Here is a 15,605-nt window from a genome sequence, read left to right on the forward strand (position 1 = left end):
TTTTGCCTGCACAGTCCAACTGATTGGACGTGAAGCCGAAACAAACAGAGTGACACGAAAACGTGAATACATAAACGCAACGAGAATCAACCTCCAAGAAGAGCATGAATGAACAGCTAACTGACAGGCAGACTTCATGGTGGGATTGTTGTATTGCACTAGTGGGGACACTGGATGCTATGTGGAAGCACAAATTACCAGTACAAATCTAAACCTTAACAATGCACAACAAAGGTTTTAAAAATATAAAGGACAAAAAATTGTGAATATAAAACGATCATTTTTCTCATCAAAAATGTTATTTCTCTATTTCTACATTTATTTATTTTTATTTATGTCGACATGCCAGTCTGTTTATTTGATGCATTGAATCCATCACATCACTATCCAACTTCAGACTGAGGTAGGACCACCCATCCAATTAACTTGCAGAGAAATAGATAAATGTAAACAGCCAGAAATAACTACATAAATCAATGTATAAATACCAAAATAAACTATTCATAAATAAGTTATTTGCTAAATAAATAATTGCACAACTGCATAACAATTTAATAAAATGAACAGACATATTTTTTTTGCACATGAACATTAACGTGAAAAAAAAATCAAAAATTAAATCTGTCTCCTGTGTTAATTGTAAGTGATTCAAGTTGTTAGTATTCTATTCAAATGAGTTTTATGTAGAGCGCCAGTTCATAATAAGTATTGTCTCAAGACTCTTTACAAGGTAATAAGTCTCAGGAAAAAACAAATGATTATATATTTTTTTAGCAAAGCAATACACTTGCTGTTGCTACTAGTAACAAAGTTATGCATAATCATTGATTAATCAGATTTTTATTGGTTTTATTATTAAATCTGTGAGACTGTTAAACTTGAGACAATAGCATCACTTATGCCAACGTAAGATCCAGTTCTTTTGTCCATTTGTGTGATATACAATATTTCACGACACAAACTACACACATGGAAAAATATAATACTTACCCATCCCAGTATATTCACTCATACAGCACAGGAAGGGCAGGGCTCAAACTGCTGGAAAAAGGAGATGTCGTCATGACAACACAACACTTTCCATACAAGTCCCGCCTCTTTAAACTTCAAACCAGAAGCCCACATGTGTCTCTGCTTCTAAATGTGGAAAGGAAGGCAAGGCTGCAAGTGAGTGAGAGAGAGAGAGAGACAGAGGGGCTGGAGCAACAAGACTTTCTCCACAGCAGAGAAAAAAAGAGAAAGAGAGAAAGGAGGGAGACAGACGGGTCACAGGAGTCCACCAAGCGGCCAGAAACAACTCAGGGACACGGCCAAAAGAGGCGGGGAGCAGTTTGTTATTGGAAAAGCTGACAAGAGAGCAAGGCAGCAGGGAGGGGAGACACAGAAAGAGGTGGCGGCCTGACTTTGAGTTGGTCAGTGAAGGCCTCATGCAGCTACTTAGCAGCAACTCAATCCCAGTTTTATCACAGTGACACACGACAACCCTGTTTGGAGCCCAGAGAGAGAGAGAGAGAGAGGGAAGTAGAGGAAGTTAATAACGAGGGGACAAGAGGAAGAGAAAGGAAAAGAGGAAACATGGTAAGTTTGTTTGGACTGCTCATTAACTGTGGTGTTGGTGTGGCTGCAGTGGGCGGGGAGGTGGGTTGAGCTTCGACCACTGCTACTTTATTCCCGTAAAAAAAAAAACAGGAGCCTCTTCCTTTGCTTGTTTTTTTAATGAAAGAATGTTTTATTATTTATTTATTTATGTATTGTCCCGATCTGTCCTCGGGAGTTTGTAGGATAGAAAAAAAAGGAAACACATTTTTACCGCTTACACGTGCAAAGCCCCTGAGAATGAAGCAGTTAACTGAATTTATTTGCTGTGAACCAAAAAGTTGTGAAGAAGAAATCAAGCTCAGGAGCTTCTCTTTTCTTCTTCCCTCAGAAATGAAATTGCAGGAAAAGTGATTTCTCAGGCTCTACTACTCTCTCTATTCACAGAGTTTGTGTATAGAGAGGAGAAGAGAGGGAGGATGGGTGGGTGGGCTGACCGCCCCAACTTCCCCGTATCAGTCCCGGCAACACATTTGGTTTCAATTACTTTGTCCCTCTGGGAAACGCGCTGCTATAAATAAGTAACAAGAAGCCGAGTGTGGATGGGCTGCAGCCTACTGTTGGGGCTCAACAGAGTCTGACTCTGTTCAGGGTAGGAGGAGCCAGAGGCTGGCTCAGTTGTGGTGAAGGGGTGTGTTAGGTTTCAAGGAAGGTGGGGAGGTCTTCCGTATCTGTGTAGCTCACAGGGCATAAGTAATTTCTTTTTTTAAATCTACTAGGACAAGTTTGGGTTAAGGCTCAGGTCTGGATTTGACTTTTTGGTCTTTTGAGACGAGTCCAACTAAGGACTAAGGCTGTTGTCTGAGAGTGTTTGAAACTAATACCTGAATTCCACTAAACCACAAAACCAATTCACAAAATCCCTGAAACATTCAAGAAGAGAAGCCTAACTTCTCAAGTGTTAAATTTTGTCTACATAGAAAGAATCATAAGAAACTTGGCCCAATAGTGTCGTCGAAAAAGGGCAAAAAAAGAAAAGAAAAAATAAAGTAATGAACCTCCCCAGACCTTTAGTATATTGTCAATAATCTCAATCATATTTAGGTTCGACATACAAGCCTGGTCCAAATCAAGTATAGTTCAATCAAAGTGAGTGTGAAGTCAAGAGGAAGGAGGTTGTGGTCAGCTTACAAATGATTCCAGTAATGACTAGTATCCACCATGGCAATTCACTCACAGGAACTTGTCAAAGTTTGAAATGACTCCTGCAGTATATAATCTGTTGATTCATTTGTTCAGTTCAAAGTTCAGTAACTTTTTAAGTTTCACTGGAGTGAGCTTGTTTATATCCAGACAGAAAACCAATGAGCGCTGGCTTTTTGAAAAAAAAAAAAAAATTCCTCTACAGAACTCAAAATTGCTGCCTCAGGATTTGCAAAGGTCTCATTATTCCAATTTTTTGGACTTAGATTTTCTGCAGACCTTCATGAGCATGATGAGATGGAGGTCTGGCCTGAGTTGATTACACTTATTGAGATGCATCAGGTTTGCATCCTCTCTTGCTGGGGAAGGTCACAGACAAGAAATGTACTCATCACAACTTTTTAAGATGCCTCAATCTGCAGTGATTGAAAACTCATCTGAGAGCTAATTAAACAAAGACCTGTTGGTATTTAAATTACAATTAAAAGTCTTAGATTTTACCCTTTTAATGATCTATAAGAAGAAACAGTTGCAATTTCAACTATACCCTTTGTAGTTTCCCCTTCTTCTCCCAGGATTCTCTCTGGAGCTGTAAGGGTAAACACATGAAGAAACCAAACCCTTTAAAGTTTAATGGTGAGTCCAGGTTGGTGGGGCTTTGTCACTACTTCTGTTGTGACATCACAAAATTCCAGATATCCTGATGGCTGGTTTTAAGGCTCAGTTTATGAATACAGGCTAGGCTGTGTGCATTCCTCTGTGGAGTGAGGCTTTGATACTTTCACAGTATTAATATAGATCATAGACATGCTTTATAATCCAAAAAACATCTACCTTTATATGATATGTGACCTTTAAAGTTTCGTTTTAAAACAAAGTTACTTCTTCCATTTGAAGCTGACATAAATAGTGAAGCAGTGTTTGGGTTGCATCATAAAACCACCACTCCATGCAACAGCACCACTTGAAGTGGAAGTATTAGACCAGTGTTAGATAGAAGCACAGTGGTGACTTTTTTTATCACAACTTCACCTGAAACAAGCTTGTGGATCATTAACATATTGATACATTCACAATCTGCTACAATGATTGGCTGCTACTATTACTGATTCTGCCTTATGCGGCACCTAAATCCAATGGTATGCAACCTTGATTCAGTCCTTGGATGTAGACAAGGTGTTGCAGTTCTCGCAATTTAATATATATTTTACGCTTTTTTAAACATATTATTCATAGTATTAGTTCTACTGAAACCAGAGTTCAGACAAGGATAGGAAAAACTTCTCAATTAGAATCAAAAGCAGACTGGAAGAGATAAACAAAGTCAGCGGCTAATGCTCTCTGCACTTATTCATACGTTGATTACATTTGTCGAAAGTGGCTCTCACCACCAGGAAACTCCTGAGTTGTTTCCCCTCCCACTGTGACACAGCCCACCTGCTCCAGGACATGCAGCAGCTGTCGCTCCACACAGTTATATTAGGAACAGTTACAGAGCTGCAGTTATGCCGCCGACTGCCCAACACCCCCACCACCCATCCATGACCTCGACTCTCTGTCTCTTGGTGTGTGTTTTTACTGTCGGCCTGCATTTCTAGTGCGAACACACACATAGGCTCTGTTCAGACCTCATTAACGTCAACTTGGATCAACATGCGTTTCCACATACATATTGATTGCATTGTTTTTGGTCAATCCAACAGATCAATGTGCTTGCGTGCACAATTAAATAGAGTCTCATGTCCATTTGAAATGGTCAAATGGAACCCTGTTGTGGTCATACTTCTCAGAAATGGTCCAATATATACTGACCTCCTCTGAATTTTCTTCTCATGACACTGACATCACCATAATTGTTCTCGACAGTATGTAGGTAGCTAAAAGAGCTGCTTCCATAACTGTGGATACTCAGCCTTATCATGATAGACAGTTGGATGAATTATTGATTTTTATATTTTCTAATGAACCTCAAAATAATGAGTGTTGGAGTGTTTCGACAGGACATCTCAGGCGTCTGTGGGCATACATTCAGTAATCAGTCTGCACCTCATCCTGGCTGTGACAGGAGACTTTGCCACAGATCTTTTCAGAGGAGAAAGTGTTTCTATTTGCTGCAAATGCATGTGTTGGTCCATTCATGTGAAACGTGTAATATGTTAGGGTGTTTCTGACTTGGAGGTAAGTCAGTGGACTTTTTCTTCCTTATATCCAATTTTTTTTGTGTGGATTTGTGCTAATAGTTCAGCCAAGAACTGCCTGTGTTATGTGTGTGTGTGTGTGTGTGTGTGTGTGTGTGTGTGTGTGTGTGTGTACTTGTGTCTGGGTGTAGAACAGCGGGGGGGGTGGCAGCTGGCATCTTTTATTTATTTATTTTTCTTTGTGGGTTTCTAAATATTAAAAAAAGGCTTTGAAACCTGTTTCAAAGTTGTGGAGGTCCTTGGTTTTACAAAGACCGCACAGGTGGCAACTCAGCTTCAATTTGCTGCTGCTTTCATGTGGGTCTTTGTCGCTGGTGCAGGTCTGACCGTGGTCTATGACTGTGTGTGCCTGGTAGTGTTTCACTCGCTGAGCAACGCAGGACAACATTCCAACACAAGTGCAAATTTAGTTACAGAGTCTCTGAAAGCCAGCGCTGAAGAGTCTGTCTGTTGTTTGCCCACTGTGTCTGGAGGGTTTATCCTCTCTAACACACACTTAGAAGCAGCAGTTTGGCACTTTAAACTCACACTCTTTCTCATCTGATCAACATTTTGTATCTCATCAGCAGCTCTGCTGCACGGGAGGGAGACACCAGTTGGCTCTGATGATAGCATTCCTAAGGTTTTCTACAAACCATTTTATTATCATTACTGTAAAACATGTTTTAAAACTTTATAAAAAAAACAAAACATGGTACTTTTGAGTGAAAGGGAGGGAGGAAAACAGACAAGGAAGAAAGAGAGAGAGGCACCCCAGGAAAAGACAACACTAAAGCTGTGCTATACAATCTTAGCACATGTTTAACCCGCTTTTTGAGCTACACAACTCCTTGTAGTCCCATCATCTTCAGGCATCAGGCTCTCGTACAGTTAAAGCAGAGTCATGAGTCTATTCCCCGATGTCAGAGCATTTTTTCTCACCATGGCGACACAACGGTGGAAAATATGGATGAACAAGGGGAGAGGTTTCTCACACAGGACAAGGTTTTCTGCCTCAGACTTTTCAAACAAAACAGTGTGAGAAACAAATCCTGAGCTTCGGCTTCACATCGTAGAACATTTATTTGTTCAGTGTGAGACTGAATTAACCAACACGTTTTCTGAGATTGTGCAGTGTATGTCCAGCTTAAGCCAACTGTCTGCTTTATTAGCTGAACAGGAAACAGTTGAAGTCTCTTGTGTTGTTGCACTAATACAAGCAAATCTTTGCACGTGTGTTAAATCAGTCACTAAACTTTATGAACAGATTTCATCATTTCACTGATAATTCTACAAATGCAGTTATGGTTCAGTCTTTATTCATCAACATACGGGTCCTATCATGAAATAACTGCCCCAAGGTGTTGCAGAGATAGATGGCTGCAGGGTGACGACTTCTTGCCTTAAAGAATACATCTTTTGGTTTAGCGTGCACAGTAAAACAAACCAAAACACAAACATTGTTGCTTCAGAGCAAAACTGAGGTTCTAATGGAGGAAATTTCCAGCTGGCTGTTTTTCAAGCTCAGATGTATGTAAAACACAGGAGCTGTGCTGTGTAATGTTGACGTGCACAGAGACAGAAGGCACAGTAGCTCCAAGGATAAGTGAGGGACATACTGTATTCCCTTGAGAAGTCTATGGTCCTTGGAATGAATGTTATAAGATATGCAGAAAACATTGTACAGCACTACTTTTTGCTGTTTTTCACCTCTCTCAGTCATGGTGAACATCAAAGACATTGTGACTGCTACTAACCCATTATTTACTTTGTGCAGAGGGAAAATGACCTGTAGTTTCCATGCTTCAACTAGACCATTATCTCAGGTGGAAACTTCCTGGATAAGAGCTCAGCTTTATAATTGTTCCTCCAAAACCTTCTTTCCAAGAATGACCTCTACTACTAGATATTAATTTTAAACATATATAAAAATCTCACCCCAAGTCCTGCCCTCCCAAGTGCATCAGATGTTGTTATGAAGGCTGCTGGTTTAGAGTAATGGCTTCTTTTATTTCAGCTGCAACACAGAGAATAATTAAACCCGTAATAAATGTAACACAGAGACATTTAAAGATTTTACTTGCTGTGACATTTAACAAGTTCTGGCTAACAGTAGTTACCAAGGACATTAATTATAACCACAGACTACATACAGTATACTGTATGATTCTGACTCAGAGCACTGAAGTCACCAAGTGTTGGTCAGGATTAGAAATCACAAACATTTTCTCCAGGTTCGTGCACCTCTGAATATGTGCTAATGCCACTGTGAACAAGGACACTGTTTGTCTTCAAAAAAGAGCTTTAAAGCAATATGTCTGCCCATTCACAGGACTGGATTTAAGAGCTGGCAGTGTGCCTTGTCTTTACTTGTACTTCAGCTTCCTGCAACAATATAACAACCCAAAGTCTGGATAATTGGGAGGAATGACGCACTGACTTTTTTTTTTTTTTTTTAATACAATTTTTGTACTAAAAGATTAGCAGAACCACTTTGTGGATCGTCAACAAACACCAGAGGAGTGAACCTGTCTTGAGCTGGAACGTGGTGGTAGATCTGTAACAAGCTCTGTCTCTGTCTTAAAGTCCCCCTCCCGGTCTTTTTGGTCATTTTAAAACCAGCTCATTAGCAATGCACATTAGCAATGCACCTCTGGAGGGTGGGCGGAGACTGCGCTGCTCTGCACCCGCCCAGCCACCTCCTGGCACCCCACCCCCCGCTTGCTGACAGCTGGACATTGTACAATTACAGATTCAGCGCATTTAGCGTAAAACTCCACACTGGGATTCGATCCCTGGAACATAGTCCCTGCTCATGGTGCAAGCTGCTCTACCAGGTGAGCTATACCTGTTATACCTTTGCAGCTACACCGAGCTGCCAAGCCTTTCACCTCTGAGCCAGATGCAGAGCGGGGCGGGAGCTTGTAGCACTAGTGCCCTCCCCTGGAGCTGTGACACGTCAGCTCCAGTCTCTCTGAAACTGCCAGTTTGCGTCTGCCATTGGTTCACAGCAATTTGAAGGCAGAAAAACTCAGAAATGCAATTTTGCACTTCCTTTTCTGCTGATATGTCCTCTAACACAAGAAAAATGCCACAGGAACATGTGAAAAGCACGAAAAACACGATTTTCATGGGAGGGGGTCTTTAAAGAAACAACTGAATAAAACCAAGGAACCTTGAAAACTCACTAATTATTAACATCATCGTTTTTAGGGGCTGCCAGACTCACTCTGTCTTTGACTCCTCTTTAGGGGACTAAATAACGAGCTGATCGCTAACACTTTGGGACACTCCTCAGGACGTTCTCCCTGTGCTGTTCTTTTTTTCTTTTAGGGCTAGCACAACACAAGATGGCATATATTGCTCAATTGTATACATTTACCTTTCATGATGCATTGTGGGATACCATACCACACAAACTGCACTACATATGAGATGGTCTGGCTCACGTAGAATTTTCACTTCAGCAGCTTCAACAGCTGGGCCTGGCCTTACAATTGTGTTGCAAGGCATAGCTCTCCCCTGGTTACCTTGAGGAGATGTTTGTGGTTTTAAGGCACTTGGCCTTACACTGCTATTAAACTGAGAGCTATATTTCCAACCTTCACTGCTTCCCTGAAGGAGCGTGATCGCTCTTCTTCTCAGTAACGGTTTGTCCTTGATTGCTGTATACATCATCATAGTTTTCCAGACAAGTCCCTCACCCCTGTTAGATAAGTTAGAAGTTTTTGGTTTGTTTTTCAAATATATCCTTCATTTGACGTAGCCGGTTTAAATCTGAGCCATGATGACAGTCAATGAAACAACTGTGGTCTTTTCAGGGCATTTATTTTACAGATAAAGTCTTTCTCTCATGCAGCTTTTCTATTATTTTCACCGCCCTCCCGCATACAAATAGATGGTAAAACTGCCAGGGGGGCTGGAGAGGGGAAAATGAGAGGCAGATGATTCTGAGAAGAGGGAGGTGAAAAGAGGAAGCAAAGTGAGGAGAGGAGAGGAGAGGAGAGGAGAGGAGAGGAGAGGAGAGGAGAGGAGAGGAGAGGAGAGGAGAGGAGAGGAGAGGAGGATTTGCTGAGTGAGTGATAATTTGGGGATTAGACTTTGGAGCAAGAATTGGGCGTAGCCAAGCTAACGTCTTCCCACATCGGTTTGGCACCGTGCTGCAAAGTCATTTCCATGTTTGTGGTCATTTCGCTGCAGGGTAAATTTCACCTTAATCCTCGAAAGCATCAGAGCAGCAGAGCGATTTGATAAAGAAGAGGTACAGAGAGGCTGGAATTTCATCAACTGTACAGTGTGTTTGTGTATGTGTGTGTTATTTCTTTTATTTACCATTTAATGAGGTGCAACTGGACACCTGGGGGTTCATCCATCACAGTCCTCTTAGTATTTATTTTCTATTGACGTGTGATACACCCATCCATAGCCACCAGGCAGGTCAATTAAGAGGGAAAGGTCTTCCTTCCTGTGACGGCCTGGCAGAGCCCTGCTGTCATTTCACATCATTTACAGCTTCCTCAGACCTCGGCCAAACCCAGAGACAACAATAATTAGACTCCACAGTCCAATCAGTGTAGTGTTTCTGCTTTAAAATGCACCAACAGAGAAGACATTTATCAGTACAGAAACTTTTTTTTCCCATCCTCTCTTCAGTTCAGCCTTTAACTGAGTCACTAAACTGATGAAAGTGTTTCATTTGTTTTATTTTCTCAGAATTAGCTTCTTTATTACCTGGCTTATTGTGCTCGCAGGGTTGTGTGATTGCAGTGGCACATCAATCATGTATTTAACACAACAAAATACCCCTGAAATCTCTCTAAGTGCCCCCCCACCACCGCCCTTATCCTCAGCATTGCTCGTAATGAAAGCAAAAATTGTGGAGGTTTAGACGTCTGCAATCAACTCTCTCCTTTTTTCCTTTCACCACAAAACCGTTAGTCATGACACAAATAATAATAGTAGGTGGAAAGCTGCGGTTCGCTGCTGACACCCAGATGAATGTGCATTTGATGGAAATAAGCTTGTTCTGCTGCTTTCAATCTACTAATTGATGGTGTTGCTCACATTGTGAAAACACAGTCGGGCTTCACAGTCCAAGTTCGTGCAGTGTAATTTATTAGTCAACAGATTTTGTTCAGAGATCATATAAAACTGCTCAAACAAACTAACTTTGCGTAACTGAAATTTTGGGGGAATTAAAGTTTTATGCATAAAATATACAGTATAGATATCATATGAACTTTTTATAGGGATATTCTTGTCAAATATCCCTAACTTTTTGTGAGTGGTGTATTTGCCTGTTTTTTACTTACATTACAGGTTTTTAGATAAATAAATCCATCCTTGACATTTATATTTAATCATAAAGCCCAAAACACACCAGAATCAGATTCAGAGTACTTTATTGATCTCCAGAGGCAAATCGATCACATTACAGTTCCTCTAAGAATAGAGAATAGGAAGAAAATGAAGCCAAAAATATAAATAGAAATATACAAGAAATATTTTTAAAAATTAACACTTCAAAAACAGACAAAATGCAAGAGGCTCATGTTTCTGGGCTCATTTTCTGGAATGGACTTGAACATGATGCCGTGGTGAGATACAAGATGCCAAACACTGTGGACCAACCACAAACCCTTTTCTTTCCATGATCTCAAACAGCAGGAAACATTTTAAAGCAACAAGTTGGCATCTGTTGTCTGGATCAAGCCATTAACTGCAGTTAAAGTAAACAGTTGAGGAATTTCAACTTTAATTTGCTGTTTACATGACTCTGAGGCTGATTACAGCCAGGGTTTCAAGCATTGTGTTAATTGGCAAGGTGTTTGTCATGTTTTAGTGCCAATTAAGAGGAAAGTGTGGCTAGTCGGGTGTGGTGTGTGTGTTCGAGGGGGGGTAGTTTGTTATCGGCAGTTGGTATGACAGAGGAGGTGCAACTACATATTCTGTGCATTGATTGTGATTTTCAAGTTGTCAAAGCCGATGAAGCTTTTGATCCATCAGTGTACAATTTATTTCCCATCTTAATATCAACCTTGTGTATTTCTTGTGGTTTTTATTGTTTGTTTTGCTCTTTCGTTATTCACTACAGTGTCCTTGAGTACTAGAAAGGCACCCATAAAATAAAATGTGTTATTATTATAATAAAACCACAAGATATGAAGTTGTCACTGTAATGTCTCCTTGTCCAAATGTGTATTCTGCAGCACTGCTGAGGTTGAGGGCCAGGTAGCTGCATGTAGGTTTATGACCTAACATCTTCTGTCCTGGATGTTATAATGGTACAGCTGTTGACCTGTTGCCCATTGACTTGACAGAAACCTGTACAGAGAGTACTGCTCATCAGAGAGGATGCATGCACACCGCAGTCATGATGAATCATTTCTAGGGACAGTGGGGTGATAGATCCAGGACAGAGAGTGTGACATCTCAATGGTGGATAATGGTTGTAGGTTTGTTGTCTAAGTTAACGCTAGTTTTAGTTCAAAGTAATGCTACCAGTCTATTAAAATTGTTTATCATTAAAGCAGAAGTAAGCGATCCGGTCGTTTTGTCTAATGCTGCGTTCCAGGCAGGCTTTTGAAACCGTAAGTTACAGCTTCAAGTCACAACTTACGACTTTGTAGCGTTCCAGGCAACCCGCAACTTGCGTTTCTCCGACCTGTTGCCTCTGAAAGTGCATTATAACGGCCACTCGTAACTTCCGACCCGTGAACTCGCACCAGATCGAACTGGTACAACTTCACAGGTCGGAAAAACACGAATTACGGGCTGCCCTGAACGCACCATAACTTCTTGTCAGCCAACGGAGTTAGCAGCCCCCGCCCTCCTCATGGATCTATTGGTCCTCGTCCCTACATCACCACATTCACGCGCATCCCTTGGCTGCACACACAGCCCTTCATGCCGTTCTCTCTCCTCATTGGATAAAAATTGTAGGATACAAGAAAAGTTTTCTCCTCGGCTCAGAGCAGAGCAGAGGGACTGAGAGACCCGTGTTTCAGACCAAACACTCTATGTAAGTGATTGCTGTCGGAAGATATAACTATTTAAGACTTATATTCACATAAAAATATCGCTTACTTCTGCTTTAAGCGCAAATTAAACATACATACTTTTATCTGTTCAAAATTGTTCCTTAAATTTGCATAAACAGCTGTCAGTGTTAACTTTCAATGCCACAAGTGGATAAGAAAAATAAATATTATATATTGTTGAGATACATTTTGAGAGCAAGTGAACTTATCATTTAACTGTCTCTTATTTTCTACTTCGGTTTCAAGGTTAAAGCCTCTTTGTTTCTCCACTTTCGTCTGTAGCACACTGATCTCGCTCTCTGTCCTCTACCTCTATCTCTTTATCTCCCTCTTTGTCTCTTTCATTGGTTTCTCCTCCCATGCTTCCCTCCCTCCCCTCCTCTCCCTGCCATTCCTTTTGTTTTCTTTTAATTCTATAACTTTCCTGTGAAGTATTTCAGCCTCTCCCTCTTTCTCAGTTTATCGCTCTGTCTCTTTCACTTTTGTCTCTCATTTCTCCATTTCTTTCTCTGTATACTTATCTGTCTTCTTTGTGCTTTTTTTATTTTCTTTTTTCTTTTCAAACTCCATCCTGTCCCTGAGAGAGCACTGCATGACCGATTGGCGCTTACCATAAAAACTGTTGTTCTAAATAGCGGCAGACTCGCCAACGATGCAGCAGCACGCATACAGATGAGCGTTCAGTGTACATCAGAGAAGATGGACAGTTGCAGCTGAGCACCTGCGTTTAGATGTTTATCGGAAACCGTCTTTGAAATGCAGAGAAGTCAAAACCGCTATCGGTGAGGAAATGTTCCCTGATGAAATTACACGTCACAGGAAAAAACACACTGATATGATGATGAGAGAATCTCTCTGTGACCTTACTATGAGGGAATATGTTGATGAGAGAGTCTGTTGGTCCACCTGTCCAATACGACGTCTCCCTAGTCGGTATCTAGAGCAGGAACATCCAGATTGACACATAAATCCTTGATCAGCTGCTTCCACTGCCTTGTTTAACGATGCACTAACACCTGCTGTGGTTGTAGGATAGGGTTGTGGTGAAAGTCATCAGATCTGTGCTGTCACGTTTAAATAAGTAACTAATTTGCTAGTTATTAGTTGAGTTTGTTTTCATTTGAGACCGTTTTAGGTTCTTCATGTTGTTCCTTTTAGATTTGTGGATCTCAAAATCCCTTTAACTGTGAGAGACCATCATCACTGTAACTGTAGGAGCCCTGCAGGTTCAGCAGGGCTTTTTAAAGCCAAAGGACTTGTGTCAGTCTGAGGCACTCAGGGTAAAAGTGCTCTTCAAAAATAGCACTCTTGAAAAATAAATGAAATGAGCTTTCACGCTGCAGGAACAGGGAACCGATATTGTTCAATACTTTGCAACTTTCCGCTCAGGTTCTTTCTTCTGTTTATGGATCTAGAACCAACTGGCCTGTAATTATAAACGCCTCACTTTGTTACCATGGTGACTGATTGTAGTGAGGATGGAGAACACACTTTTACATTCCACCAGTGGTGGATGGCGTTCACCTGTTTAGACTGTAGCTGAAGTCATTGAGTCACATACAGTTCTGTGCTTAACATGTAGCAGATTCTCTGTTTCCTGTTTTTATCTTCAGTTTGTATGATAGCCTACATGATGGTTGTTATTGACCAGTGGTGAACAGCTGGAAGTGGCTAAATTTAGACACAGTGTTTGGACATCAAATGAACAACACTTAAAGGGACAACGAGGAGTTTGGACAATGAGGAGTTTGTATTTGGTTATAAAAAAGTGTCACATTAATGTGGATGAATCTACGCTACCCACACTTGTTAATGGCTCCATATCGTTTTGTCTCTATCGTTATTTTGTTATTTTAATAAATGGTGGAAATGCTAGGCGAGCTGACCAGCGTTTCCTTACTTTTGGTTTCGTGGACGCATGGTAAATGTAGTGTGAAAACACTTTGCTTTCCAAAACTCCTCGTTGTCCCTTTAACAACAGCAGATGGTTACAGTTACATTGACACTGAGTTGTGTTTACAGATAATTAGTTTATTTTTTGTCAAATATATGCTCCAGTGTTATTAAACAGTTTTAGTCAGTGTACAGTGGTAGTAGTAAACTGCATTAAAGAACTCAGAACCCTGGTGTGGAAATCTTCAAGGGGCCGACTGACTTGAGCCTTTCTCAGTTTAACATAGCAGAGCAGAGATGACTGTTGCCTGGTCGCCAAGCACACGTTATGATTAAAGTTATCTTAAAGAAGGAAAGCGTCCCTGATGTCCCTGTTTTGCATAACAACAGTATTGGCAGTAGAACATCCTAGTAATGCTACAGTAGCCTCATTTGCCAAAGGTCTGAGGCCACTTTCCTATTGGTGAAGTGGTCTACTTTGGACCCTGGATTATGATCTTCTATGAGGGATTATGGATAAACAGATCCCTGATTTTCAGCCAGAGAGATTTTTTTGTTGGTGGAGACCCCTGCTGAGCTCAGAAGAAGCCCACAGCAAACGCCACAGCCGAGCTTCCAGGGATCTGTGTGCAGGAAGCAGCCTCAGGCTGTCAGATTAATATTTATTTACTGTGGGTTTTGGAAAGAGTGGTTGTGTGCCATCTTGTTGAGCCACAGAAAATCCGCAATCTTCCTCTGAAAAATCCCCCACAGACTCGTCCAATCGGCAGAGGGATCCCAGTAAAGGATGGGCGGCTAAGCCAGTAGGTGTCTGATATTTTCTGGATCACAGTCAATCTGTGTGTAATACCAAGGAAACACTGAGAAATGACTGAGACCGAGGCACCCAACAACTTTATGTGACAGAGAGAAACTTTTCCTCATGTATCCTACAGATTCACCTAAGTCAGGCCTCTTCACATGTAAATCACACAAATCAGTGTCAAGAGCCTGGTCTTGATTCAACCAGCACATTCAGCACAGGGCAGATACAGTATAGGGTGGTGTTCAGAGAGTCTAAAACGCAGTGGATGAACTGTTCATAATTTTGCAACAGGAACTAGATACCAATACGGCCTCCCTCTGCTTCAACATCTTACAATAAAATTGGAAAACTCCTAAAGTGTCAATAAAAACGAGACAGAGGCCTCTTAAATACAGTCAAAAAAAATCAGGATGGTATTAGGCTTGGGCTGGTTACCGGGCTACGGTATGAAAAAGTCATGGTTTCAAAACCACTGAAATTTTCCATCTTACCATTCCTGCAGTAACTGATTTGTTAAGAGATTCTAGAGGCAGCTGCTGAACATCAACAGTTTTCTAATCGTGATTGTATTTATTGTTTATTTCTCCTCTTGATTTGATTTAGAAAAAAACAGAGGTGGATAAAACTTCAGTTTCACATAAACTAAACTTTAGTTTAAAGATTAAAGATGGATGCGATGAAGTTGTTGTCTTCCACCCTGTGTTATAATAACAGTCTGCATCAGTAGAGTCAGTCCTCTGTGTCAGGTTCCAGTGTTGCTTCCATTACGATGCCCACAGGCTAGAGAGTGGGTAAATGTGACTGTGTTACTCACCAGTTTCCCATGGGGACGGATTAAAAGTGCAGCATTATAGTTCAGCAGACGTTCCTCGGCCTTCGTCTGTCCACTGTCTCTGTCTGACTCACTCACTCCTGAGAAATTTACTGAAATATTTCTGACACCAGCTCCGT

The 15,605-nt window shown here is 41.1% G+C and overlaps 1 protein-coding gene across 2 annotated transcripts in view; it reads left to right on the top strand.

The window, feature by feature from the left end:
- sgcd (sarcoglycan, delta (dystrophin-associated glycoprotein)) overlaps positions 1-15,605 on the top strand; it is a 206,665-nt gene that overhangs the window by 50,774 nt on the left and 140,286 nt on the right. Inside the window, exon 1 of one of the 2 annotated variants that reach the window (XM_085798244.1) lies at positions 1,381-1,578. The exons of the other annotated variant lie outside the window; for it this stretch is intronic. Within the exon in view, the coding sequence (XP_085654370.1) occupies positions 1,576-1,578 (3 nt within the window). The 5' untranslated portion in view covers positions 1,381-1,575. Of the gene's footprint in view, positions 1-1,380; positions 1,579-15,605 lie in introns of those variants that run through there. 2 annotated transcript variants of the gene reach the window in all.

Source organism: Trachurus japonicus, chromosome 14 (assembly GCF_045865225.1).
Source record: "Trachurus japonicus isolate A0001 chromosome 14, Traja_1.0".
Lineage (NCBI taxonomy): Eukaryota > Metazoa > Chordata > Actinopteri > Carangiformes > Carangidae > Trachurus > Trachurus japonicus.